This window comes from Grampus griseus, assembly GCF_964374135.1.
Source record: "Grampus griseus genome assembly, chromosome: 2".
Lineage (NCBI taxonomy): Eukaryota > Metazoa > Chordata > Mammalia > Artiodactyla > Delphinidae > Grampus > Grampus griseus.
In genome coordinates, this window is record NC_139018.1 from 80,567,906 (window position 1) to 80,595,684 (window position 27,779).

At 37.6% G+C, this 27,779-nt stretch overlaps 1 protein-coding gene across 2 annotated transcripts in view; it reads left to right on the plus strand.

Moving 5' to 3' along the window:
• CDIN1 (CDAN1 interacting nuclease 1) overlaps positions 1-27,779 on the plus strand; it is a gene marked incomplete at its 3' end in the record, with an annotated part of 212,022 nt that overhangs the window by 83,036 nt on the left and 101,207 nt on the right. For both annotated transcript variants that reach the window (XM_082649600.1, XM_082649601.1), the window contains exons 6-8: positions 12,704-12,783; positions 13,135-13,184; positions 18,179-18,246. In XM_082649600.1, the coding sequence (XP_082505726.1) occupies positions 12,704-12,783; positions 13,135-13,184; positions 18,179-18,246 (198 nt within the window). The remainder of the gene's footprint in view (positions 1-12,703; positions 12,784-13,134; positions 13,185-18,178; positions 18,247-27,779) is intronic.

Here is a 27,779-nt window from a genome sequence, read left to right on the forward strand (position 1 = left end):
TACCTAGTAGGATATCTTTATGGTATTTTCTTTCCTTAAAATGAGACTGACCTGTACTTTACCTTCATTGCTTATTAGGTTGTCTGACACATGGAATTTTGACTTTTTTTTTTTTTGTAATTAATAAAGTGTAAGAAAGATCTCTGTGTTGGATAACGGGCAGGAATTGAATAGCTGTGTTTTCCTTGAAAGTTGTTGAGATTTTTCTCAAGAGAATTAGATGCAAGTTATTTCTGAATAGAAGCCCTGTCCCTGGCTGTAATTGGTCACATGGGCTTGGTTCCCAGGAAATGTTTCTTTCAATGTACTGAAAGTGTGTGAATTTTCATATTGTCTAACTTACCTTGAAATTCCATCTCTGCTTCCCCATTGACCCTTCTCCTAAAATTTAAGAAATCTAACGTTTAGTTTGTTCTTTTCCCATTAGATTAGGGAGCCTGCCAAAAAAGAGCACAGGTTCATGCCTGAATACCATCTCCCTTTCCATGAATCTTTCCAATCCTGGGCAACACTTTTAATGACTTAGAATTAACTGCTTTCTAATTATGCACTGCGGCAGACACGATGGTGTGGTATGGGTCTTTGCCAGCAAAGGGAAACACGGGAGATATAAATGAGCAGGCTACCAGAGGGAATTATTAGAAAGGCTTCTTGAAGTCATCAACTTGCAAAGCAGAGACTTATCCCTGTCTCATTGACCACTACAAACTCGGTCATACCACCTGCAGTATCACCTTTAAGAGCATCCATTTCTCTTTCTTTATATAACATAAGAAACTTGTGATCTTGCCAGGTTTTCTAGCTACCTCAGCAAATTTTGGTAGGTCTCTGCTGCCATTAACTTTCTCCCCTGACCTTGAGTTGGAGTCTTCTCTTTACCTGTGACTCAACTCTCAATGTCATCTGACATGCAGGGCCCCAGTAAGACAGGAGAGCTCAGCTTAGACAGAAGAGCTCAGCTTCATTATGTGGCCCTATATTTGCTCTACCTGGAGCACTAAGTGTCTTGCAACTTTAACTGCCAATATTTGAATTGGAGGGATATCTAGGAGGGAGGAAAACGAGGTCAATTCTTATAGATATGTTGCCTCAATCTGGAGGTCAATTCTTATAAATATGATGCCTCAATCTGGAACATTTCACATTACTTTTGAGTACCATGGGAATAGTGCTGGAGAATACCCAGGTAATTATGAGCCCAACTGGCTAGTAAGTTCATATCATGGCTCCACCACTAACTAGGAGTGGGACTTTGGGCAAATTACGTAAATTCCCCATCAGTTTCTTCATATCTAAGATGAGGATAGCCACCTTGTGAGTACATACTGAGAGTTCATCGAATTAGGGTTTAGAGTTGTGCCTGGTACACAGTAAACACTCAGTAAATGTTGACTGTTATTCCTTTTCAGAAGTGGACACTTGTTATAGGGTAGGCTGAGTAACCCCGCCTTCCTGAATGCTCAACTGACTTTGTATAGTGTTTCTGAAATTAGAAATTTGGGTACATTTACAGTTTTACCATATCCACATAGTGTACCACATGTACTAATAATAAATATGCTATATCTACCTGATATTTTTAAAATGTCATTTATTTAATTATATTTTCAAAGGGAAATTTATAATACCACGTTAAATAATAAACTGGGCTTTCTTGCCATAAATAGAAAGTACTTGTTAAAATAACGTATAACTGTTCAAATAATTATTTTGTGTCCTAGTAAAGTCACTTCTCCTATGCCAGTGTTAAGCCCTCTTCTCTTTGGGACACATGGCATTAGATGTTGTCAGCACTTATCTAAAGACCCATTGTGTCCTATAGCCTCTTAGTCTACATTTTCTGAAAACAGTTTTTTAAAAAGCCTACTCATCTGAAATAATAAAAGCTCAAATTAAGTCAAATCCATTTTAATACCTAGAAATGGCTGTAACAGTAGGGAATTGGATTTTGAGTAGCTCATTAATAATGTGGTCAGCAATTTATTGAGTAGCTGTTTGTGCAGAGCGACTTTGAGGTGATAGCTGAGAAATATTTTTGCTTTTAGGCAGCTTGTCAAGTATCCTGACACAAGCAGTTCCTCAGTTGTCTTTGTGAGCCATGCATTCTCAAAGATGGTGATATGGCGTAGCCAGATATCAAGTATATCTGCGGCATTAAAATTTCATTGGGGAGCAGTTAAGAAAAAAACGTCTGAAAGTGTCCTGAGGCGGCCATAATGAAACAAACTAAAAAGAGGTGAAGAAAGATTGACGTAGACCAAACATAGGGCCACAATGCAATCTGAAACCTTGTAGCTTCAGCACCAGTAATAAACTTATAAGAATTATTTCTCATCTTCTTGGTGTGACCACAGGATTAGCTAATCCTCCATGTAAAAACCCTCAGATATGTAAAGATAGCATTGAGGAAGTATGATATCTTTTTTCCGTACTGTGCTAAGCATTATTTTTTTCCTTCAGATTTTGTTTTCTTTGGGCTCTCATGGTTTCAAGTCTTAGCATCCTGATCAATCTTCTGTCAACAGGTGACAAAGTAATATTTAATAAAGTGCCAAATGATCGGTAGCAATGAGTTCACTCCGCCCCACAGTATGAGGGAGAGGAGAACAAGAAGAATTAAGGGAAAACTTTACTGGAGGAGGTGAGAATTGAACTGAGCTTTGAAGTTTTGGCCAACGGAAGGATTCAAAAGAACATTCTAGATTTGGACGATGGAGTCTGGGGTGGAATTAAATATGTACTTGGCATTAACCACATGCTGAATAAAGTTCTGTTGAATGTTTGTTCGTTGAATAGGAGTTGATGGTGTATGATGGCTGTAGAGCTGCAAGTTGCCTGAGACAAGGATCTGATCAGTGTGACTATTCATGCTTTGGAGACACCTTCCTCTTGTCCTTATATAATACTTTTTTGATGACTCTAGTTCAAGTTATTTCTTACACAATTATGTGCTAGTTAGAGAGCAAAATTATAATTTGTCCCTATAGGGTTCCCTAATGTTAAAAGATATTTCTTATTCAGATGGTCAAATGGGATCAGACTGCTTTAGAGATCACTCCTGTGCTACAGGAGAGCTAGCGAGCTGCCTGGAATTCTCCAGAGGAGTGGTTCCAACTGTAAGAGAAAGTAGGCTCCTGTAGGCCACTGGCAATATTGAAATTGTCCAGAAAAGGCACTGGCAGGCCAGCTCCATGGAGATGTAACTTGAGACCTTCATGACCTTGATATCCAAAAGCCTTAAACCAGCACTTGAAGAAGAGATTAAATTCTAGCTTAAAATTTAATTCTAGATTAAATTTTAGGCTTTGCCATTCTGGAGCTCAGCCTCTGGAGCAGCCGCGTGAAGAAGCAGAACTCCTGGTGTGTTTTGGGAGCAGCTGTGTTCCCCATCCAGCTTTTCAGCTGCAGGGATTGTTTGTTTTTTTTTTTTTATTCTTTGTTTTTTCAATGGAGGGAGAACCAGATTCTAACAACACTGTGCTGTCTGCACTTGAATTTTCCTTCCAAATGACCCGTCTCATCTTTATCCCTGTATCATCCATCCCTCACTTCATCTTGTTTTCACTCCTGACTGCTGCTATCCAGTGTATAGTCAGCCCCATGCTGGCTCACTTATCATGCTTAAATCCATTTGTGACATCGGATTAGAGGTCGCATGTATGTATGGTCTTGTCTTTGTTTCAGTCCAGGTGTAACCTAGGCAGATGGCACTCTTTGCAGTAGGCAGGACTTCCAGGGACCTTAAGAGTGAAGATGATTCACCTGCTTGTTTGCCTCCGTTCCTTTCCGCAGTAGCTGGCCACTTATCTGAGCTTACACTAAGGAAAGGAAGAGTTATAAAAGTGGGTGTGATGTTAATGATTTGGGCACAGTTGCTACTTGCTTGATTGCTGGTGCTTGAAATGCCCTTAGCTGGAGGGGAAAAAATCTCTCTCTTCTATGGTTATAGGCAAGACTTAAAATACAAACCCCTCATGCAGCGACAACACATTAAGCTTAACACACACAGAGGTGGAAAGGACTTCTACCAGGTTCTTTCCAGAGAACAGGTTTGATTCCGGATTGTGCACTGCACACACTGAATCCCACAAGGGGGCGCGGCAGGGGGGGGTGTAAAGAGGGAAATTCTGGCATTGACGCCTTTTGCCTGTTGAATAGACTCACTTCTGCTGTCTCTCCAAGGCCGTGGCAACATGTGCGTGGTAAGAGCAGGCTCCTGACTTCATTTATACCTCATGAAGTTTTTCTTTTTTTACCCTCTGGACCATAGAAAGTAACAAATGATTTTGATGATGTGATTTTGGGAGGCAAAAAGCAGGCCACACTGTAATCTAACACCGGCCAAGGCAACAGCCTAACGACTGTAACATCCCAGGTCTCAAACAGCATGTTAGTGCTTTTTGCGTGTTATTTTATTTCATCTTCACAACAACCCTACAAAATAAGCACCAGTGTTAATGCTCTTTTACTGATGAGGGAACTGAAGGTCACAGAGATTAATTAACTTGTTGATATGACACAGCTAGCAGGTGGAAGGGCCAGGCCTCAAACCAGGTCTATCTGATTCTAGACTCAGCACATAACCACTGTTCCGTGCTGCCTTTCCATTTGAAAGCATTATAGTGCATAGCTTTGCAAGTTTACCTTTCCTTTAGAAGGCATGTTTTTCCTCTTTTGAGGAAGATGTAAAAAAAAATTATGGTCTTGTATGATATCTGAGGCTAGGTCATAAGAAGCCATAAACTTCTGCCTGGCTCCCTTGGGATGCTTGCTCTTGGAACCTACCCGTCAATTCAAGGGGAAGTTCAAGCAGACCTCAGAGAGGTCCAAATGGAGAAAAACCGAGGCCCCTCTCCCACAGTTATAGCTGACCTCACAGCAAGCACAGATTTGCCAGACCTGTGAGTGAGTGGTCAAGAAAGTGAATCCTCCAGCACCCAGATAATCCACTCCAGTTAACGCCACACAAAGAGAAGCTGTCTCCATTGAGTCCAGCCCAACTTGCCAAATAATGAGCATGTTAAGAAATTGGTGTTTAAAGCCACCAATCCCCTCCACCAAAAAAAATATGGGTCTGTATTTGAGAAGCCCGTGGAATTGATTCTCAAACCTGCAGAAGCAAGTTGTTTTGTTTCCTAAGCCTGTTGATTAGCACAGTGCTTTGGCCTGTGACATGGTAGCAGCCTTTGGAGAGGTCAGGGGAACGATTTATTTCCTAGCCACCAATGACCATTCTCCCATTTCCCTGGCCTAGCCAGACACCATGCAGCAGAGAGGACTTCACGGGTGATTTAGGTGGTTCCATTCTCCAACCTACCTGCATATTTGCCACCTGCCCCTCTCGCTATTGTCTGGGGCTCCAACTTCATGGGAGGACTTTTTTCTTTATATATTTATATAACTTTAACTGCAAAAAAAAAAAAATTAACAAAGAAACAAGTTTTCCCTTGAACTTCTTATTAAAGGGTTTCCAAAAACTTCAGCAACATAACAGAGTGAGTTTTTGTGGATGGGCTATGTTTCCATGACAAAGACATAGAAATGATAGACCAAATAAACAACAAAAAAAACCTTTTAAAATACATAATCAAGTTCAAACAAAGGAATTCAATCTCTAGTTACAAGAAATGGAGACAGAATGTGTATTCAGAATGGTGAACAGGGGCTCACACTGTGTAGGTCCATAAGAGTTTTTAGCTTTAGATGTAGACATAAAAGGCTGGGGCTGGGATTTTTAACACCCCATAGGGAAACATGTGCAGCCAGGAGCTGGAATTGAACTTCTACAAATAGCCCAAACTATGAAAAAAAGGAGTAGGAAACTCCACGTGCCTAGAGAAAATGTAAGGAAGCTTGCTTACTGTATATGGACTTGGGTTGTGGAGTATTAGGAGAGGAGAGAGAAATTAGAAATAGGTCAGCACCATTTGTGGGTATAGGTTCAGATTTGCATTCTTACTTACTGCAGGAAGCCTGAGCTAAGAAATTAACAATAAAACTAGTCTCTGCAAAAATATACATAAAACTACTTTGTCATGGTTATTTCCGCAGCACAAGTCGAACAATTCTTTCTGAAAATAAGCTAACAGTAAAAATTTACAAAGCAAGTAAGGAAACTACCACCATAGGGAAGATAGGTAAGTAGGTAGGCAGGTAGATAGATAGATAGGTAGAGAAATCGTATACTATGGACTAGAGATGAGAAAATGAAGTCACTATAAATTTAATCTATAAGATGACATTTATAAACTAAAATTAATATATAAGCTGATTGAATAAAAAGAAAGACTATAGGGACTTCCCTGATAGTCCAGTGGTAAAGAATCCTCCTTCCAATGAAAGGGATGTGGGTTCAATCCCTGATTGGGGAACTAAGATCCCACATGCCGCGGGGCAACTGAGCCGCACGTGCCACAACAATTGAGCTCGTGCGCCTCAACCAGAGAGAGAAGACCCGTGTGCCGAAACTAGAGAGAAGCCCGCACACCACAACGAAGACCTGACACAGCCAAAAAAAAAGGAAGACTATAACTGGATAAATGAAAGAATAGGAAATAGTGTGAAAAACACATTTAAAAATACAAAAATAACGTTTAGAAATGAAATAATTGTCATTGAGGTTAAAAGCTCATTAGATGAGTGAAGTGTTGGATTAAACAAAAAAAATAAAAATTAGAAGAATTAGATTAGAACAAAAGTTAGTGAATTCTAGGATGGATCTAAGGAAAGTAACTTTAGTGTAACACAAGAGATGAAGAGAAGGGAAATATAAACACTTTATAGGGGTAGGAGATAAAATAAGACCTAAAAGATGTCTAATGTAAGCGTTCCAGAAAGAGAATGGAGACCAAAGCTATAATGGCTCATTTCTTTCAAACTGGTTAAAGGCATTTATCCTTAGACTCATGAAACATAGCTAATTCCAAGCAGGCTAAATAAAAAGAGCCATACCCAAGTGAACAGTGATGAAACTATTGAATATCAAAGAAAAATCTAAAAGCAACCAGAAATTAAAGACAAATTACCTATATAAGGACTACCATTAGACTGACAGTAGAGTTCTTATTTGTAATAGATGTCAACAAACAATGGAATCATATCTTCAAAGGGCTGAATCTTAGCCTGTGATTCTGTGCCCAGCTATATGATCATTCAAGAGTGAGAAATAAGTAGAGATATTTTCAGACAAGGCAGAACTAAATGATTTACTACTCAGTGATGCCAGCTGAAAGAACTAATAAATGAGGTGCTTTAGTAACAATATCCAATTTTTGGATATTGAATCCAAAAGTAGAATGTGGAATTCAAGAAGCAATGCTGAAAAAGGAAATTGACAAACATGTTGATAAATCTAAATAAGCATTGAATATTTTAAAAATGTTTTTAAAAATGGAAAGAGACTATATAAGTGAAGATTCTCCAGAGAAACAGAACCAGTAGGACTGTGTGCGTGTGTGCGTGTGTGTGTGTGTGTGTGTGTGTGTGTGTGTGTGTGTAGAGAGAGATTGATTATAAGAAATTGGTTCACATGATAATAGAGGCTAATAAGTCCCAATATCTACAGTTAGTCAGCAAGCTGGAGACACAGGAGAGGCAATGCCAGTGGCCTAGTTCCAGTCCAGAGGCCTGCAGGCTTGAGACCCAGGAGGAACCAATACTTTAGTTCTAGTCTAAAGGCAGGAAAATACCAATGTCCCAAGTCAAAGGCAGTTAGGCAGAAAGAATTCTCTTCTACTCAGTCTTTTTGTTCTAGTCAGTCCTTCAGCTGATTGGATGAGGCCCACCACATTAGGGAAGGCAATCTGCTTTACTCAGTCTACCAATTCAAATGTGAATCTCATCCAGAAACACCCTTACAAACATCTAGAATAATGTTTGACCAAATGTGTCACCCTGTGGCCCAATCAAGTTGACACATAAAATTAACCATCACAAAGACTAACTAGGAAATTGTGTTTACAAACAAGATAGTTGAACAGAAATAATAGGCACAATAACATGGAGGCTGATGAGGAATGGGGGCTTTCTGATTGGAGTGAGTGCATTCTAAATTACTTATACTCAGAATTACAAAGGAGGTATGATTAGATTAGATATTGTTTAAATTTTTTTGAGAGGACTACTGAAGAAGTAGATACAAAGTGTATTACATTCAAGTGAATAAAGAGAGAAAGGGGGCATAAAGAAAATTTAATCAACTAGGAGGTAGTAAAGGAGAAATGGAGAAGGGAAGAAAATGGTTACCAGAACATGGAAAACAAGAGGGTAGAGATAAGTCCAGATGTCTCAGTTGCAAGTGGATTAAACTCACTTTTTTAAAAGCAAAGATTTTCAAATTTGATTTTAGAAAATCTGGCTAAATGTTATTAATAAGAGGCAGGCCTAAGACTTAATGATACAATGAAGTTTAAAGTAAAGAAATGGAATACCAGATATATCAGGCAGATACTATCCAAAAGAAAAGTGATGCAGCAGTATTACCGCTAGGTAATGTTATGTTTAGCACAAAAAAAGAGATTGAGAAGGTTATGACTTGATGCCAAAAGATATAATTTCTAAGAAGTATATGTAAAACAATGAGTTTGTACACCCAACAAAATAGCCTCCTAATATAGAAAACAAACATTGATAGAATTATGTGGAGAAACTGACAAACTGACAGTAGTAGTAGATTAGTTCATATCTAGTTTGGAAAATATTAATAAGAATATAGAAGATTTGAATAATACAATTAAAAACCTTGACATACTAGACATACCTGAACTCTGTACCTCAATAGGAACTTCAGTGATTTTTAAGACATATAAAACATTTATAAAAATACGTTCCATGTAAAAACACAAAGGAAGTCAAGCACATACTTCCAAATTAAACATCACATACACTGACCACAATCTGATCAAATTGGAAATATAAAAAATGAAATGTTTAAAAGAATTTATGAATCAAAGATTAAATCATAATGGAAACTACAAAATATTTATAAATGACAACAAAAATGATGGCATGTAGCTAAAGCAGAATTTAGAGGAAAAATTATAGCCTTAAAAAGTATGTTAAAAGATTAAAAATGTATTTAATAAACATAGTAAATTAGTAAAAGGATAAGTGTAGCAAACTCAAAGAAGAAAGCAGGAAACAATGATCACAAAAGGATAAATTCAATGTAACTTGAAGAAATGGAGCAGTAGAGAGAAAGCAAAACCCAAATTTGGTTTCTTGAAAATACTAGTAAAACAAACCAACCTCTAGCAAGAGTGATAAATTTAAAAGTTTACACAAATTAATCTTAGGCTATCCAAAGTTAATTTAATTGCCGATCCAGAAGCTAAGTCAGAATGGTGGGACATGGATATTTATTATATTAGCCTCCTGCCTTCTTTATGTTAGAAATATTCCACAATAAAAAGATCATGATCTTTATTTAGGCATTATGCCTTAGTCCAGGCATTGCCTCTTGCCTGTCTTCTGTGTAGCGTGCTTTAACAGATACCAGCTCTCCTATTCTTGTACATCTTGCTTCAAGTGACTCATGCATTCTTGCTTTGCACATGCTTGGTAGATAGTTGAAATCCCAGCAGTTGAAGCAGTGACAGGGTTAAATTGTGAAATCAACAGAACGACTACCTCTAGGAAAGGTTAGGGAGAACAAAACTCCTGTCTACCTGTGGTCAAAATAGATTGATGTACATTGGACAGATGTCATGGCTGGCCTAGGGACAGCTTCTGTGAAAGGCATAGGCTTCCATGAGGGTTCCTATCCCCAGCCATCCCAAGATTGTCCAATTGCCTTTCCTTATCTGGTTGATGTTATTATTCCTCCCTTTGGCATTTCCTAAGCTTCAGAGTATGTGTGTAAATGTATGCTTGCACTCTGGCTTGATCTGAGATGTAGACCTCCTCAAGCCTGAGTGCAAAGACCCAGGCATGGAGGGCAGGCACATCCTGCATCTGGAGCCTTGGCCTGCAGTTCCTATGTGTTAGCACTTTTCTCTCGTGCTCTGAAAAACGGCAGGTTGCAAGAAGAGAAAAGAGCTTTTTTTGAGTTTAAAATGAACGCGGACTCAATGTATAGTTTTTACTATTCACTTTAAAAATCACTAACTTCCTCTCGCAAGCTTCCTTTGATTTGAATAGTGTTCTATTCAATATATTCAAACTATTTTTTTTAAGTTTATTGGCAATAATTCTTAATTCTGGTAAGCACACTGTTCTAAAATGTATATTGTGAGGAAAATTATGATGTCATCAGTTTCTTTTTTCTTTAATATTGCCCTTTCTTCCCTCATAAAATAAATGACCTAATTTTTTTCTGTACTAGGGTATTGTCCCTCTTCTTTTTTAAAAAGGGCCTTTGTTTTATGATTTTAGCAATGAGTTTGCATATAGTTTGGTATGAGGTCAGTAATTTTCCCTAGAATAGCACTTTTGGGTATACTGTCTGGTCATTTAGTAATCTTCTTCTCACATGGGTGTGAGAGTTAGCAGTGTAATAACTTAGCAATAACCAGGTGCATGTGGCGAAGGTGCTTTTGTTCCCTTGAGACACTGATAGCATCATGGGTACCACAAAGGAATGTGTCTGCCATTACTATCCGGTGACTGAGTGGCAGACCAGAGAGAGTGCAGTCCCTCAGGGAAGGTGACCCAGTGCATGTGCGATTGCTTTGTTCCCCTCCTACTAGCCTGGCCTTAGAATTAAGTTGGGAAAACAGAGTGAGTTTACCAGGTACTTTTCTATCTATTTAACACTGTTGTTGGAATAATCTATTCTTTTATAATAAGACAGTTTGCTGCTTCATATTTCCGATGTTTGTTCCGCTTATCCGTGGTAATGTCTTTCCGAAATAATTGAGTCTAACTTAAGCTTACATGAGGCAAATGCCTAAGCCTGATTTGTTTCTTATTATTACTTAAACTTTAACAAAATACATAACAAAAAAGCTGTTGTAGCTGTCTTCTCTAGGGACTCATGTAAGAACCCTTAAAGGTAGTCATGTCAGATAACATTATCACTTTCTACAGAGGAAGACACCGAATTTGAGAGGTTCCATAATTTGCCAGGTTGCAGAGCTGGCTATAGGGATAGGGCTGGATAGGATTCCTCCAGTGATGATGATCTTTTCTGAGACTCCAAATATGGCCTCTCCACTTGCAGTGCAAACACATTTATAAATGGCTATTAACTATATAACATTGCTATAAACATGCAGTTATGGGACTAAGAATAGGAAATAATTAAAATTATTGCGCTTCATTTTTTCTTTGTGCACTCCATACTATGCTTAAGTGAGAAAGATGTCATTTCCTTATTTCCTTCCACAGAATTTACTAACATTTATCCTATCTGTCAGTGTTCTTATGGTACTGAACTTGATAAAGAACATCATAATCTAAAAAAATACGTTAAGCCAAAAACTTTCTCAGAACCTGAATGACATAGGTCTGTGGTCTGTGTTCATTCTGTTTAACTAGATAATTATCCAGTATGCATTTTAGTTTGTGCTTGTGGGGACCAGACCCTAAGCTATTTTGGTAAATGGGAATGATTCCACTGGAGGACTTGAAGGAATTGGTTCCTAAGCAACACCTGACTTAGCTTCCATCTAGAGACTTGCCTTCCTCCCATGCTGAGGAAGAGGTGTTCTGGCCACCATGGCTTCTGCATGCCTACAGTAAACAGTGAGGCCAGGATCTCCTGCCTCACTTTTCAAAGGGTGTGATCTGATATAGCATCCCTCAGAAGATGCCTCCCATAGTCCCTTCTGTTGCGGTTCCCCAGGATAAGGTCAATTTAATTTGCAACTGGGTGTGATGAGACGTTTTGGGACAAAAATTCGTATATAAATATAAATGTGTGTGTGTGTGTGTGTGTGTGTGTGTGTGTGTGTATTATTTTCCCTTATTTATGATTGGCTCAGGGCTTCCCTGGTGGCGCAGTGGTTGAGAGTCCGCCTGCCGATACAGGGGACACGGGTTCGTGCCCCGGTCCGGGAGGATCCCACATGCCACGGAGCAGCTGGGCCCGTGAGCCATGGCCGCTGAGCCTGCGCATCCGGAGCCTGTGCTCCGCAACGGGAGAGGCCACAGCAGTGAGAGGCCCGCATACTGCAAAAAAAAAAAAAAAAAAAAGATTTGCTCTATTGTCAGTCAGTTTTACCTACTTTCCTTACCTGTGAAATGGACATAACATTTCGTGGCAGTTGATGAGAATTATTTCAGAAAGGTTTAGAATTCAGAGATGCTTTCTCAGCTGAAAGTTATTTTTTATTGACGTCATTGAAGTCTTTGAATCTGACCTGCCTTCACTAAGCTTTCCAGGTACATATGCTTGATTATAACATACTTACCTGCAAAAGGTAAATATTTTCTTTTCTGATTGTTTTTGTTGTGGTTTTCTTTTTCCCCCAAGTGGGCTTTTCCAAAGCTAATTTATCTGCAAAGAGACATATGCTTTAGGTCTGTACTTGTTAATTTACCTTGGAAAAATTAGGTCATCTTCAAATCTGGCAATGTGGCTTATAAACTTGGCAAAATGGTCTAATTAAAAGCTTCCCGTAGATTTGAAAAAAGGAAAAAAATGATTAGTATCAGTAATGTTTTCATTTTCATGCTTTGTGTATTTATAGGTATATGTCACTTCTCATGTTGTATTAAAAGTATGTTGACTGTCTGCTAACAGTTCATCTCTTTTCTTCTGCAGCCTCCAAGTCTGTTATAAATAGTATGCTACGGGACCCTTCTCAGATTCCAGATGGAGTTCTAGCAAATCAGGTCTATCAGGTATTAATCACAGCTGTCTATTTTCAGTGGCAATGCTGTTATCTGCCTAGCAGAGTAAAGGATTTTAAACCTCATTTAATTACTGTCATCATAAACTATCACTGAGGTCAGGGTGCACCATAAATGGCAATGCAATATTTGCGAGAAGAGCATTTCACTTTTTAATAGCTTGCTTTTATAGTGAATAAAAAGGATGCAATTTTTGTTTTCTGTGATTAAATCTGAACAGTCTTTTGATAGCTTTTTAAATTTTTTTTTTTAGGAAAAGGAATGACTGCTTTTAGGATACTATTTAACTGCACCAGTTTTTGTAGTCACTCATCCCAGACCCCTTCTCTTATTTGTCTGCAGTGCATCGTGAACGACTGCTGTTATGGACCACTGGTGGACTGCATCAAACAGTATCCTTTCCCATAAAATTTTAGGTGCACAATTGACGAGCTTAGACTCAGTGGAGGAGATGTGTCTAGCTTTAACCTGACATAAAGTTCTGCTTCACAAAACACATATCATACTCTTCTATTTTATATTCAATCAACTGGAGGGTCACTGCAGACCATTCTTTTCTACAGCTTAAAAAAAAAAAAAATCAGATAGGCCCCGGGAAGATGTCAGTTCAGCAGTTGCACAGTCACAGGCTTATTTCAAACTGCTTGGTTTTCAGTGAGTTTAAAGGTACAGAGTCGTGAGGCAAGTAACACATTGTCTGGGATGTCTAACCATTCCAGTGAACATTTTTTCAAATATAACACATTTCTATTTAAAATGAACCAAATTTAGTTGAGAATAAATTTTGAGCCTGGAGTTAAAGGATGATGTGATTAAAATGCCACCAGAGACTATCACGTTTTAAAGGGCAGTAGATTCTTATTGCTTAAATGTTGATTACAATCTGAGCTCTTGCTTGGGTTCCTAATAAACATTTTTAGAGAAAACCAAGCTAATTTTTCCCTCTGGACTGAATTTAAGGCTATGAGAACAGATGTCCAGTCATTCTTCATTAAAGATATTGAGATTACTAGAGTTAATGCTTGCTTCTTCAAACAGGATTTGAGTGGACAGCAACTAGACGTGGTGAAGGAGGACATTTTTAATCAATACCTTTAGTAGTGTTGTGGCAACACTAAGGATATTGACAGTCCTTGGCTCAAAAAGTTTATTCAAAAAGTAAATAATTAGCAATTTTTTAATGGGAATCATATCTATCTGAGTCCATGAGTCTCATATTTCTTAATAATATAACATGCCCTTCCTGGGTTTTGTTAGCATGGGTGGCATTGCGACCAGTTGTGACTCGGTGATTACCAGTAAGGAGGCTTTTTGTTAGGAGTCAATGAAATTTTTGTAAAAAAAAAGATTCATTTTCTTTTTTTCATAAAGTTAACCTTTGAAAAATAATCTTTTAGCAGAGTCCTCTTGTAAGAATATTCAGTATCTATGTTACAGCCCTTGGTATATTTATTCTTCCAATCTAACTTAATCTATTATATTTATTAATATATAATATTAATATATTATAGCCCTTTGTATACTTCTTATTCCAATCTAACTTAAATTAATAAAAATCACAGCATTGTCATAAGCTTGCCTCTTTATTAGACCAAAGTGAAACTATACTTCTATTTTCAGTGTAAAATTAATGATAGTGTTAGAAACTGTCGGAATGCCAACCTCACATTGCTACAGTGATAAAGTTTAGCACATTCATATAACAACTAACACCATCTCAGAGTATCTGGGGTGGAATTATATGTTAATTTTGAAGCACATAAAATAGTTAAAAATCAATTTAAAGTTAAGGTTTTAAAAGCATAATGTCTTTTGAAGGATTGCTTATTGATTTTAAATATAACTATCTAATTATATATGCATGGACTAACGTATGAAGTCAACTGCTTTGCAAATGCCAGGAGGCTGTTTTTCAGTAATAGTTGAGATGCTTACGGGAAACCAGATTGCTGTATTGCTGGGGAAGAAAATGGCTTGTGAGATTATTTACAAGTTTTGCCCCATGGTCACTGCCATACATCAATAATAGGTATTATTATAGAGAAAGTCTAAGTGTTTCTGCTTATGAAGCATTATAAATTCTGTTTGGAGTATTTTCCTTGCATTTTTGCCATCATTCACTTTCCTTTTTTGTCTGTGTTATTGCCAGTAGAATTTAAAGTAGTACATGATTTCAGTTGATAAAGATAATGATGTATGTCTGTAAATTGTATTCACTGACTAGATTATAATTTCACAGTTCCATTATGCCTATTGCCAATAAAATTACTGTTTTTATAAGCTTTATTTTCTAGACCTTGTATTTTATATATGTTTATATCAAACAAAGCATAATCAAGAAGTATATCTTTCCAAAGTTTCAAATTAGTGATTGCTTTTACCGTGCAAAATAAAACAGGCTGGGATGTTCATAGAGAATTGATTTTATCTTTGTACTGAGATAGTAGCAGTTTAATATAATGTAAATACACTTGCATAGATGTTTCTGAGGCTGATCAACAGGAATTATTTTATTTCACACTGAGTAAAAATTATTGAATTTTCATGTGAGTGGAAATGCTATTTGTATGTTGTTCTGATAATTTGGTAACGTTTACATTGCTTACTCGGTAAATTGCATCATTTCATTAGAAAGCACACACTTAATAAATAGAATAGGTGCAAAACCTTTTTACTCCATTATGAAAATGTTACATGTAGACATTTGTTTAAGTAGAATAAAGTAAATAGGTCATTTGTTAATAAGACGCCAAAAAAGCACAGTAGCAAAGAGTATATAAATTGTCATTGTGCTTTCTTTTTCTTTCGGTGTCTACTGTAATTCTTCCTACATAGCCACGCCCACTCACCTTTCCTGCCACAGGTTATATTCACGGACACAAAAGGCGTGAGAAACCGGCCACCTCAACTTTCCAAAGTGTGACTTCAGGACAAGCTATTAGACAAAGACCTAAACAGAGGAGCAAGGAAAGACAAGGGTACAGGAAGCTTGAAGTGCTGTGGGTTTCATTTCTGTACCATCAGTAACCTTGGTTTCATGATTCAACATTTTAGATGTAAATAATTTACAACAATAAAAGTGAGAGCACATTTATGTGGAATAGAAGTAAATAATTTAGTTCTCAAATGTGGGATGCCCCTAGTAATGAGAAACCATTGAGAGATATTCATCAGATATCTTCAATGGACTCTGCAAGTGTGTGAAATTTTGTGATTTAAGAATTTGTTTTCTTTATTTTGTTTTCAGTGAGAAGTAAGAGCAGTCCTATGCATGGGGAGGAGGGGACAGCAGAAGGAAAAAGACAATGACAATGACTTGGGGCTTGTTTTGATAGTGGATACGAGTGGTCTCACCTCTTGAATTCTAAGATTTAAGTGATATTCACCTGTATGTGTTAAAGAGCAGACTAATTCTCTAAGAATTTTTAATTTTACAAATAATATATAAGCTTTATTTCATTTAAATTGGACTCTTGCAGTGCATGATCAGAATTAAAGAGTCTCTGGTAAGCCAAGGCGTGATAGGACCAGGTTGGCATCAGTGAGATGGAGAATTAGATAATTACAGGCACACCTCATTTTATTGTGCTTCACTTTATTGTGCTGCGCAGATATTATGCCTTTTACAAATTGAAGGTTTGTGGCAACCCAGCATCGAGCAAGTCTGTTGGATTCATTTTCCCCATAGCATTTGCTCACTTCCTGTCTCTGCGTCACCTTTTGGTAATTCTTACAGTATTTTAAACCTTTTCATTATTATTATATTTGTTACCATCATCTGTGATGTTGTAGTAGCAAAAAGATTAGGACTCGCTGAGGGCTCAGATGATGGTTAACATTTTTTAGCAATAAAGTATTTTTTAATTAAGGTATGTGCATTTTTTTGGACATAATGCTTTTGGGCACTTCATAGACTACATTATAGTGTAAAAATAACTTTTATATGCGCTGGGAAACCAAAAAATTCATGTAACTTGCTTTACTGCGATATTTTTTTTATTCTGGAACTGAATCCACAATATCTGCAAGGTCTGCCTATGTTACCAAATGCTTTTGACAGAATTAAAGTACCAGAATAGGATAACACTCCTTTTCACACTTTGTACAATCTCATCCTTTTGGAAAATAGACCAGAATTCCAAGTTTCTTTCCTGACTTCATTACTTACTGGCCATGAGACTGTCAGCAGGTTCTTCAGCCTTCCTGAACCTTGCTTTCGTTAACTGTAAAAATGGGACTAGTAATGGTACCTGCTAATGTGATTGTTGTGAAGATTAAATAAGATGATACACCAAAGTGTTTAGCACAAAGGCTTAGTATATGGTATTTAAGAAATATTAACTAATGTCAATTATCTTTACATAATCAATTTTAATATTTTTTAAAGAAGCCGTACAGAGGTCACAGACATAGGCTTTGCAGAGATTTTATACTGATCCTCTGCTCTGCCACATATTAGCCATATGACCTTGTGCAGATTTCTTTCTAAGCCTCGGTTTTCTCATCTGTAAGATAAGGATAATAATAACTGTGAGGATGAAATATAATACATAAAGCACTTAATACAGTGCCTGCCTCATAGTAGCACTCAAAACTTTTTTTTTTTTTTTGGCCGCCTGGCATGCGGGATCTTAGTTCCTCTACCAGGGGTCGAACCTGTGCCGCCTGCAGTGGAAGCACGGAGTCTTAACCACTGGACCGCCAGGGAAGTCCCAGCACTCAAAACATTCATGTGTGAGTGTGTATGTATTTATATGCATTATATAATATGTGAAAACTTGCACACACGAGAAAAAGACTTGAAACAGCCTCTGTACCCACACCCTGATCCACAGCCCTTTACTAGGATGTCTTTCCTCCAGAATGCATATAATTCTCAACAAGTCAGTTGTTTGACTTCCCAAGTCACAGAAGATCACCAGTCATAGACTAGAAGTGAAATAGGAGCTGCTAAATGCTGGCTTTGTGACAAGTGTGAATTCACAGAAGATTTATGGAACTCTGTAAGTCTAGAAACTCTTTTAGGGCAAAGGCTGGTTGGTATTCTTTGCTGTAAGTGCTTAGTAAATGGTCCTAAATTGAACTGAGGGATTTTTAACATAGCATAAAGGATGTTTAAAATGAATTTCTTTTCAAAAGAAGATAAAGTACACATCCATTTACAAATCTTTATTTGCCAAAATCCATTTAAACATTATAGAAAAAAGTCTATCGAATCACTTAAATGAGGGGATTTGTAAAGAAATCTCACTCCTCAGAGATGTGGGCTGTATGAGGAGGTACTTGCTGTAATTACCTCCATTGGTCATTTCATCTCAAAGTATAGCCCTGGTATTAGCGTGCTTTAATTCTACCTATGTTACCTTCCTTAACTAACACTTCCCAGTGCCATTGGTCATGAGCATGAAGTTCTGCTCAGGGACTTGCTTCTGGAGAAAAACCTGTCCTTCCTAGGTAAGTATTGCTTACGTCCTCTTCAGCATATGTTATCTCCACGAGTGCTTAAATATATATTTTTAAAAATCTTCCACTTGCAGTTATTATCTACTAAAGGAAGAGAAAACGATGATGGATGCTGTGCATGTTATCTTTTATTGATTTAGAACTGAGCAGGAACTCAGTTACCTAATCCCCTGTATATACAGCACATGCACAGGCTTGCAATTAATATTTTATAGCATAAGTGGCTGAAAAAATGCTTTAATATCTGTTGCAGTATTACTTTTGGTGTCATGAGATATTAGCCATAATCTAGGCCTTCCAAGAGAAAGAAACAAAAGAAATATTGTCCATAAAATACTTTATATATTAAAAAGAATTGTTAGAAAAATTCATGTTAGGTATTTTTGTCTCATGTATGGAATCGGCTAGTACTTTTACTTGAAAATGAAATACTGAGCTTTTATTATTTTTATGCCAAACATGAATTGTCATCATAGATTTAGTATGACTTTTTAAAATCTCACATGTATGCATGTGTTTGTGTGCCCATGTGGAATCTTATTACAGATTGTTATTTCTTTCAACATCTCTTACACATTAGAAATTAAGCCTCAAAAGGCGTTCATGTGATAACTGATCACAGCAACCATAAAGCACTCTACAAGGAATTAATTCCTCTTCTCCATTTTAAATGGGGTAATTTGTCAAGGTTCTATACAGATCGTATTATTGTACACATCTGTTTTATGTAGATGTTTAAGAGTTTGCATAGTGTATTTTTTTTAGTTTAAAAACATCAGACAATATTGGATTACATAATTTTTGCTCCAAAATGGACAAGACTTAGCCAAGGAAAGTCAAATGAATGGTCTTATGTCAAGTTGAGGAAGGATGTTGAATACAGTTCTGCAAGAAGTCTGTTTTAACTCTTAATATTCAATATTTTTATTAGTGACCTGGAGAATGGAGTTGAATGTGTTATAAGATTGTTGATAATTTTAAGATGGGGTATACCATAAATATTCTCCAGTGAGAGTTAGAGAAAGCTGATAAATTAGGAAAGTGGCCTCAGATTACTGAATTAAATTTTGCTATGCAAAAGCAGCAAGTTTTTGTTTTTTTTAACATCTTTATTGGAGTATAATTGCTTTACAATGGTGTGTTAGTTTCTGCTTTATAACAAAGTCAATCAGTTATACATATACATATGTTCCCATGTCTCTTGCGTCTCCCTCCCTCCCACCCTCCTTATCCCACCCCTCTAGGTGGTCACAAAGCACCGAGCTGATCTCCTTGTGCTGTGCGATTGTTTCCCACTATCTATTTTACGTTTGGTAGTGTATATATGTCCATGCCTCTCTCTCACTTAGTCACAGCTTACCCTTCCCCCTCCCCATATCCTCAAGTCCATTCTCTAGTAGGTCTGTGTCTTTATTCCCACCTTACCCCTAGGTTCTTCATGACATTTTTTTTTTCTTAGATTCCATATATATGCGTTAGCCTATGGTATTTGTTTTTCTCTTTCTGACTTACTTCACTCTGTGTGACAGTCTCTAGGTCCATCCACCTCACTACAAATAACTCAGTTTCGTTCCTTTTTATGGCTGAGTAATATTCCATTGTATATATGTGCCACAAGAAGATGTGGCACATATATACAATGGAATATTATTCAGCCATAAAATGTTTTTTAATATAAGAAGAACAACTGAGATGTTCAGCATATGGAAAGAGGGTGAATTAGATAGAAATCACTTTTTAAAATCTGATAAAAAACAAGAGTGTATAATGACTCAGAACCAGTTGGAATGGATGACCTATGATGCACCAGGAGATATGGTGTAGAACTATGGAGTTCCGATAATATTATGAAGTATCTGATCATATTGATCACTCAGTGGCCAATATGGCCCGGCCGGGTCTATTGTTTGAAGCCACCGACTGAGCAGTCATATTTTCAAGACTGCTTGGTATTACTCTCTTGGCACCATCTGCTTAAGAGTAGTCAGGCCCTTGACACCACTTCTTTTCTTCGACTAGCTTTTCTCTGCTTCCTTCCTGAGGACTAGAAGACCCCACCAGGGAGGAAAAGCAAAGGGCTTACTCATGGCTTAAACTTAGTCCCAGGTCCTTGACTTCCTTGATTCCAGGAACTGAGTGCACTAGACTGGATTGGCCATGGCTGACAAAGGCAGTGCAGAAACACGCCAGGGAGTCATTGCCACTCGCATACGTGTTCAGAAAGGGGACTTAATATGGAGGAATCCCATCTATTCCTCTGTGCTCTAAGACCTAGAGGTAATTCTTTTATTGAAGCATACTAAAGATGATACTTAACTGGTGTTTTAGCTGGCTTCATGTAACCTCAGTCCTGTTTTGAAGCATTTCCTCATCAGCATATGAAGAAGTTGTTATTCTATGCACTTTAAGCGTTTTAATGTAATACTGAATTAATACATGTTTATTTATGGTTAAAACATGAAAATTCAAAGCTTTGTATGGAGTATTGTTATGGGGTTGTTCTTTTACCTTGTAAATACCCCTTCACAATGATTAATCATATCTAAAGTACTGTACCAGGTAAATTTAGATAGATCATCAAAAATATTGGTATATAAATAGACCATAAACGTATTTTGTTTTCTTGTTTACATGTGTACACCGTGAATTTTGTTGCAGAGGCATTGCAAACATGTTTGTTTTACTTTGATTTTTTTTAATAAATGAAGGTAAAATCAATCTCCTTCCCTCCGTGTCTCTCTCTCTCTCTCCTTCCCTCCCTCCTTCCCTCCTTCAAATCTGGACTACTTTCAAAAGACGAGGATTCTTATTGTTTATATATTACCCCTTCTTAAGAATTATGACTTCCTGAAATTTTTTATCTCATTTAAAAATTTCCACCCATTGTGCTCGATATGTCATTTTATAAAATACATATTTTATCTGACCTCTGTAAAACAGAGAGGGCAGATAAAAGAGAAAAATAAAAATAAATCACTTTTATCTTAACCCTAATAATTTCTTAAATTTTCTTGATTTATAACCATGTACTGAGCAGTTGCTATGGCACAAGATTTAACCAGGCACTATTGGAAAGAAAGAGAGTCCTTTTCATTGAAGATTTGTGTGTACTCATGGATTTATCCTATCTTGTAAATTTATCCATTTTGTACTTCTCAAAATGTATATTGTATTAAGAGGAGTCAACGTTGAATAAATGACTTTAGTTTCTCCAACTGAAAAATATATTTTTTTCACATATTTGTTTGAAAAATAAGTTACTGAGTCAGGTACTATTTTAGGCATTAGACATAAGTCAGATAAAGTCCCTGCTTTTGTAGCGTTATGGTCTAGTAGGGAGACAAGTTACAAACAAATGAGTACAGGTAATTTCTAGTAATTTTCTCAGAGCTCTTGTAATTCTTTTATTCATTATTCATTCATTCTTTTCAGTTAACTTTTGTCGCGTATGTTCTCTGCATGCCAGGAACTATACACTAATTACTACGGGGATGATGACAGACACTCCCGCCGTCCGGCTGCTCAGTCACACACACTATTGCCTTGTCCGTCCCAGTAAGAATGCAGTTTCATCTAGTGCATCTCACTTGATTGTCTTGATAGTGAAAATAAATACATTCAAGGCTGTTATCCTGCTTCTCCTATGAAATTTTTGAAAGAAAGGTACAGATTATATTAAAAATCAATAGCTACCCTTTACATATGAAGAAAATGCTACTGGCTCATAAGCTACTTTTCCTGAAGTGGTGATAGAATTTTACTTCCTCATCTGGTCTCTCTCAGTGGCCCCTTCCTGCTTCCATGTGCTTCTCGGACAGCTAGTTGAGCTCATTAGCTTGGCTGTCTTACCACTAAGCTAACCACTCTTTCTTTTGGTGCAGCAGACAGATACCTTTAGTACTTGCTATGGGCAGGTACCATTAGGGGTTAAAAAAAAAAAATCTTAAGTCAAACATGGAGCCTTCCAGGAAAATTTCAGATAAGTAGAGATCAGTTCTTTCCAAGGATAGTTAATTTAGAATGAATATTTATTGATCGGCATTTAAAGTCTCAGAAAATGTGAAGAGCCTACTGCCGACTTTTAGGCTTGGAAGCACAAAGAACCCTTCTTAAACTTTAAATTGACCAGTGTCACTTGTGACCATCCTTATCCCCTCTGCTAAGAGTTTGTTCCATTTCTAACATCAGTGAAACAGAAAATGTATTATGTCTACTGATGGAGATGTTTTAATTTGTATCTCTCAAGTAATTAATGAAACCATGTTTTTTTATATCCTCTCTCTGTCTCTGTCTCTCTGTCTGTCTCTCTTTTTTGAGGGGGTGAGGGGAGAGATTTGGACAAAAGGCAAGGGAGGAAAGGAAAATAGTGACTGCCAGAAGATGACAAGACTGTTTGCACTGTTAGGGAAGATATGAAAGAGCTTGTACCAAAGACTGAAGACGAACCATTCATCCTCCATGGGTTGGCATATCTCCAGGTCGGAGGGACTTTCATTAGTGACTTCCACAGCCACTGTCTGGTGCGAATTCTTGTTAAGTTTGGCTTGATAAGGAGGGCTCTGCAGTTATTTTATTCTTTCCAGTGAATGTTGCCCTGTTAGTAGAAGCTAACAATTATTTTGAGTGATACCTGAGAGACATTTGCTTCATCCCTTCCTCACCCTACCATGTTTGGTCTTGCCTTATGACAAACCAGCATATTTTACATGGGTGCTTTTCTAGCGTTCATGTATTACTCTGTGGGACTCCAGGAGGGTGTAATCTGTAAAGCCAGATAGGCTTAGTGAAGGATGTCCCTTGCTGTAAGAAATTAGGATCTTTGTTTCTAAGAGTTCATCTACTCCTGCTGCTTTATTCCCCACCTGCAGCAGCAGTGCTCTGGGGAAGTGATTATGATGTGACAGACGGGGGATTATGACTTCAGGTGAAGAATAGGCAGTGGGAATAGATGAGATTTAGAATACTAGGATTGTGTTTACATGCAGATGTTAGCAGTAGAGGATAAGAGACTAGAAATAAAACATATGGTTATATAGGCTAAAGGGAACTGAGATGGTTGGGTATTTCAGAAGGTATCAACTATTTAAATTCCCAACTAAAGGGTAAAACTTAGATGCAGTTTTCAGGGTAACAGGAACACTATATTGGGGGCAGGATGTGGAGAATCTGGGGCCTGTTCTCCCCTTCCTGAAGAAGTTGTCAAGGTGAGGGACCATCTTTACTTACTTGCCTTATTGAATATGCTGTGCACGCTTCTCCCTGGGACCAAGAGAAAAGAACCACAGACATGTGTATGCTGCTGAAAGACAGGTTCTTTGGAACTTTGAAGACAGGTTACCCTGTCCACTTAACGACGGTAGTCTTCCTGCTTCAGGCCCACAGCTCTTCCGTCACCATTGCTCTGGTTAAATAACTCACATCTGCCAATATCTGCTTTCCTGGCCACTGATGATAAATTAAAACTTTTGGTTGTAAGTGACAGAAATCCAGTCTAACTAGATTATATGCACACACAAAAAAGGAGAATTTATTAGTTCAGAGATATACCCGTGAAGTCCAAAGGAGAAGTTTGCTTCTGGTGTGTCTAGAAGTTTGCTTCTGGTGTGTCTAGAATCCAGGAGACAAAACAGTGTCATTCTCCTCTTTTTTCCCTTTTGTGTTCTTTTTTGCCCTGTTGGCTTCATTCTTAGACAACAAAGATGATCCCTGGCAGTTGCTAATTTGTTTACTCTTAAGAGTTTCTAATCCCAGGGAACAGTGGTGCTTCTGGTTGGCCTCATAATGAATCTTAGAAAGGGCTCTGATCAGTTATTCTGGGTCAAGTGTCCACTCCTGTGGCCAGTGGTAGGGGGGCGGGAGGACCGCCCACCAGAATCACATTGTGAGAGTAAGGTGGCAGTGCCAGACAGGGCAGAGTACAGGACAGAAAAAATCAAATATCTCACCCCACAGAAAATTAGCTACAGGTTGGAGCTTTATTCCCCATAACCAAAAGGCATCAGGGGTCAAATCTGTTACTGTTATTGTTGGATTGGTTCCTTGGTCCTGTGTGTGTGTGTGTCAGTGTGTAGAGATCACTTTTATGTCTCAGAGCTGCTAATATGCCTCCCTCCATTGAGATTCGTTCAGGGACAATAGGGTCTTAACATCAGTGACTACACCTCAAAGAGCTGGGGCAGACAAAGGCTAACATTCATCCATTCCACAGAATTTTGGAGTTAGAAAGGGCTCTGTGACCATCCAGTCTCCCTGTTCTGTTTAGTGGAAACTTGCCCCAGACCTTTCATCACAGTTATTGCCCTCCCCCTCCCAACAACTTGCCCTGAATTCTTTTTACTCTACCATGCTGATTTGTCCCTTCTTTTGTGGCATTAAACCAAAAGAATTTAGAGCGATGCAGTATAAAATATGGAAGAGTTTTGCTTTTGTTGTCCATGTTCATGTCCTCTGTCTCCACAGCCACCAGTCAGCAGGGGCCAGCCTACCCTACCTCACTTTGCACTGTCCTGGCTTGTGACCTCCCATTTGTTTCCTATCTTTAGGGCACTTCAATTTTCACAAGTATTGTCCCCTAAAGACATAAGCAAAGGACAAGGTCAGAGCAGTCAGTTGTATTCCTTATTAGTGGCTTTGATAAGAGGCTTTGGGGGAAGAGGTTAAAACTAATGGCTGTAATGAAATTTTTAGGTTCTCTAAAGATTTCATTCATCTGTGTTATCGCTCTCCCCATTAAATGCATATCTGTTTGGTGTACCTTTGCGATGGTTTGCATAGCATAGTAACATCTATTACCAAAACCCTGCTAACTTCTTAAATTGGAAAGGCTGTGAAACTTACTCTTAGAGAATATAAAAATATGGGATGCAAAGGTCATAGCACCAATTATTGAATGAGACAGTGTTTTGGGGGGAAAAAAACCAGAAAAACAAGATACTGGAGTAGAAAAGATATACTGTAGTTTTCACTTGTATTGATGTGTATTTTTTGCCCTTCCCCAATTTAGTAAAAATGTAACAGGTGTTAAAAAGTTTCTTTTTGTACGAGGTATTTTAACCTAGCATTTTAGAAACGTTTTGACAAATTCATAGATAAAAGACCATGTCAGAATATTATTTTTCTTTTCATTTTCAGATGTTATGAACTGGAATTTTGCATAATTTCTCTGGGAAATAACTGTATTTCTTAAATTTAAAGTCTTTTAAGAAAAAAAAAGAAAACCTCAAACTTCTTGGCAGTCCTCATGCCGTGCTATGATTCTTAAGTATATGTTAACTAGTTTCAGATGTGTTTTGTTCTCTGACTCAAAATCATGCCTTTATTTTAAAAAAAGAAATTGTGTAATCAGTACTTAATTGCTTTGGATATTTTGGGCATTTAGAGGAGAGGGTAATTAAAAGGCCCCAGAAATTAAACTTTCACAGTGTTCTTTACATATGTGATTCCTTTTTAAAAATGTCCTCTAAAGGCAAGCCTGACAACTTAAAAACAAATGAAGATCTGGATTGTCTTTTAAAATGTAACATCAGTTTTATCTGTGGATGCAGTTTCATTGGTTTTTTAGTTCCATTGAAGAAAGGATCATTAAAAGGCTAGAGATCAAGTGATTATTTCGTTCAGCTCCTCTTCCGGTGTCAACCAAATACTATCCAACAGATAGCCATCCCCTCTCTTGCGTTTCCAAATCTTTCATGAGGAAAATGAGAAAATTTTCCCCACTTCATAAGTATTACACATGATCAAATTTAAATATTTGCCATAATTAAGAGTGGTATATGGTCTGTTGGGACAAACCAGTACTTGGTTGTGGTGGGCTCTTGTCTATATCTGGCTATTTGAGAGGCCCAGGTGTTGGCAGTCACTTAACTTCTCTTGGCCTCTTTTATCATGTATAAACTGGAAGGTTGGAAGACTTTACAAGCTCAGAAATACTGTTTCTTAAGGCACACTATCTAAATACCCTACATTTTGTGGATCTAGAGGCTAACAAGTCTGCTTTTAAGTGAGAATATTCTTATATTAACTTTGATAATGAACACTTGAACAATGACATTAACAAGCTTGTACTTATGGAATATATTAGGTGTTTTTAATATACCTTAAATCAGAAGAGCCCTACTTCATATTTGCTACATTCACTGAATAAGTTAGGTATACAGAATTTGGAGATTGATTTCATATTGATCCCCAGCAATTCTGGGAAGTTACACTAAAAGTACTAGTCTAAAACATTGCTGTTACTCTTTTTTTTCCCTTTCTAACTAATGTTATTCTTTCTTTTTTCTTAATCCTGATCATTTTTTCTTGAAGAAAACAGCAGGTTACTTAAACATCCAGTTTTCCACTTGGGAAGTTCAAAAAATCATAAGTAACCACTTGGTTCCAATATGTACAAAAAGCTCTAAAAACATGGATGAAACTTATAATTCCCAAGGAAAATATAAATTGCAAAACTGACTGTATAAGAGATGAAAATCTAAACAGATCAGTAGCCATAAAAAAAAAAAAAAGGGAAAAGTAACCAAAGAACTACCCACTATAGTAGCAGCAGGCCTAGACTGCTTATTATGGGGAATTCTGCCCAAACTTTAAGGAATGGATAAATCCAGTGTTATTTAAAATACTACAGACCAAAGAAGAAGGTAGGAAAACTTCCCATGTGTAGTCCCTTCCTTGATGATCAAGATGTACCTCAGAGCAGACAGCTGGGGCCGGGGTGAAAGACAGCAGTGAAAGTCATCAAATACAACCTTGAACTTTGGGTCACTTTTGTTGTCTCTTAAATCAGGAAAGAAAATTATTAAGTCAGTTCAGGTGGGCTTTGCAAAAGACATGGGTATTCTTAAAAATGCATTTATATTTTATTCAGTTACCCTTTTGAGTCTTAAATATGTGCCAAGCATATGCTGGTGGTGAGAATGGGGCAGTGAATAGGCCCGGGATTTGGGACACAGGCACATACACAATGAGACAAGGGAATGAACAAAGAAGGAGGCAGAAGGGAAGTCATGTGGGATGATGACCGAGCCATAACCTCGAGATCCTAGAGTTGGAACCCTGACCCACCCAATGGTCAACCAAATTTTAAATCCATACCCAATGGTTTGGATAATGATCTAATGGTAAGAAATCTTTGAAGGTCTGGGAGCCAGGAAAGGAGCATAATGCAAAGGCCAGGAAATCAGGTCAGATGGATGGGGCTGACCTTAAAAATCTCCTGGGACCTAGATCAGGTGAGCAAGGCCACCTGTTCATAAATGCTACTTCCTATACTTGCACTCTCATCTTCTCTGAACTTTGCCAAGTTGTACCCTCCTCCTTTTTTAGGAAATCTAGGTTGAAAGAAATAGTGTGAAGATTGAAATAAGGCAGGTAAGGCAGTGAGGGTTTAGAAAATAAACAGAGAATATACCCAATACATAATAACATAGTACTTCCGATATGTGGAATGACCTCTTTTAAAAAAAAAAAAGTAATATCTGGTGGTGACACAGACTCCTAGAAGCTGTCTTTTGAGTACAGTTACT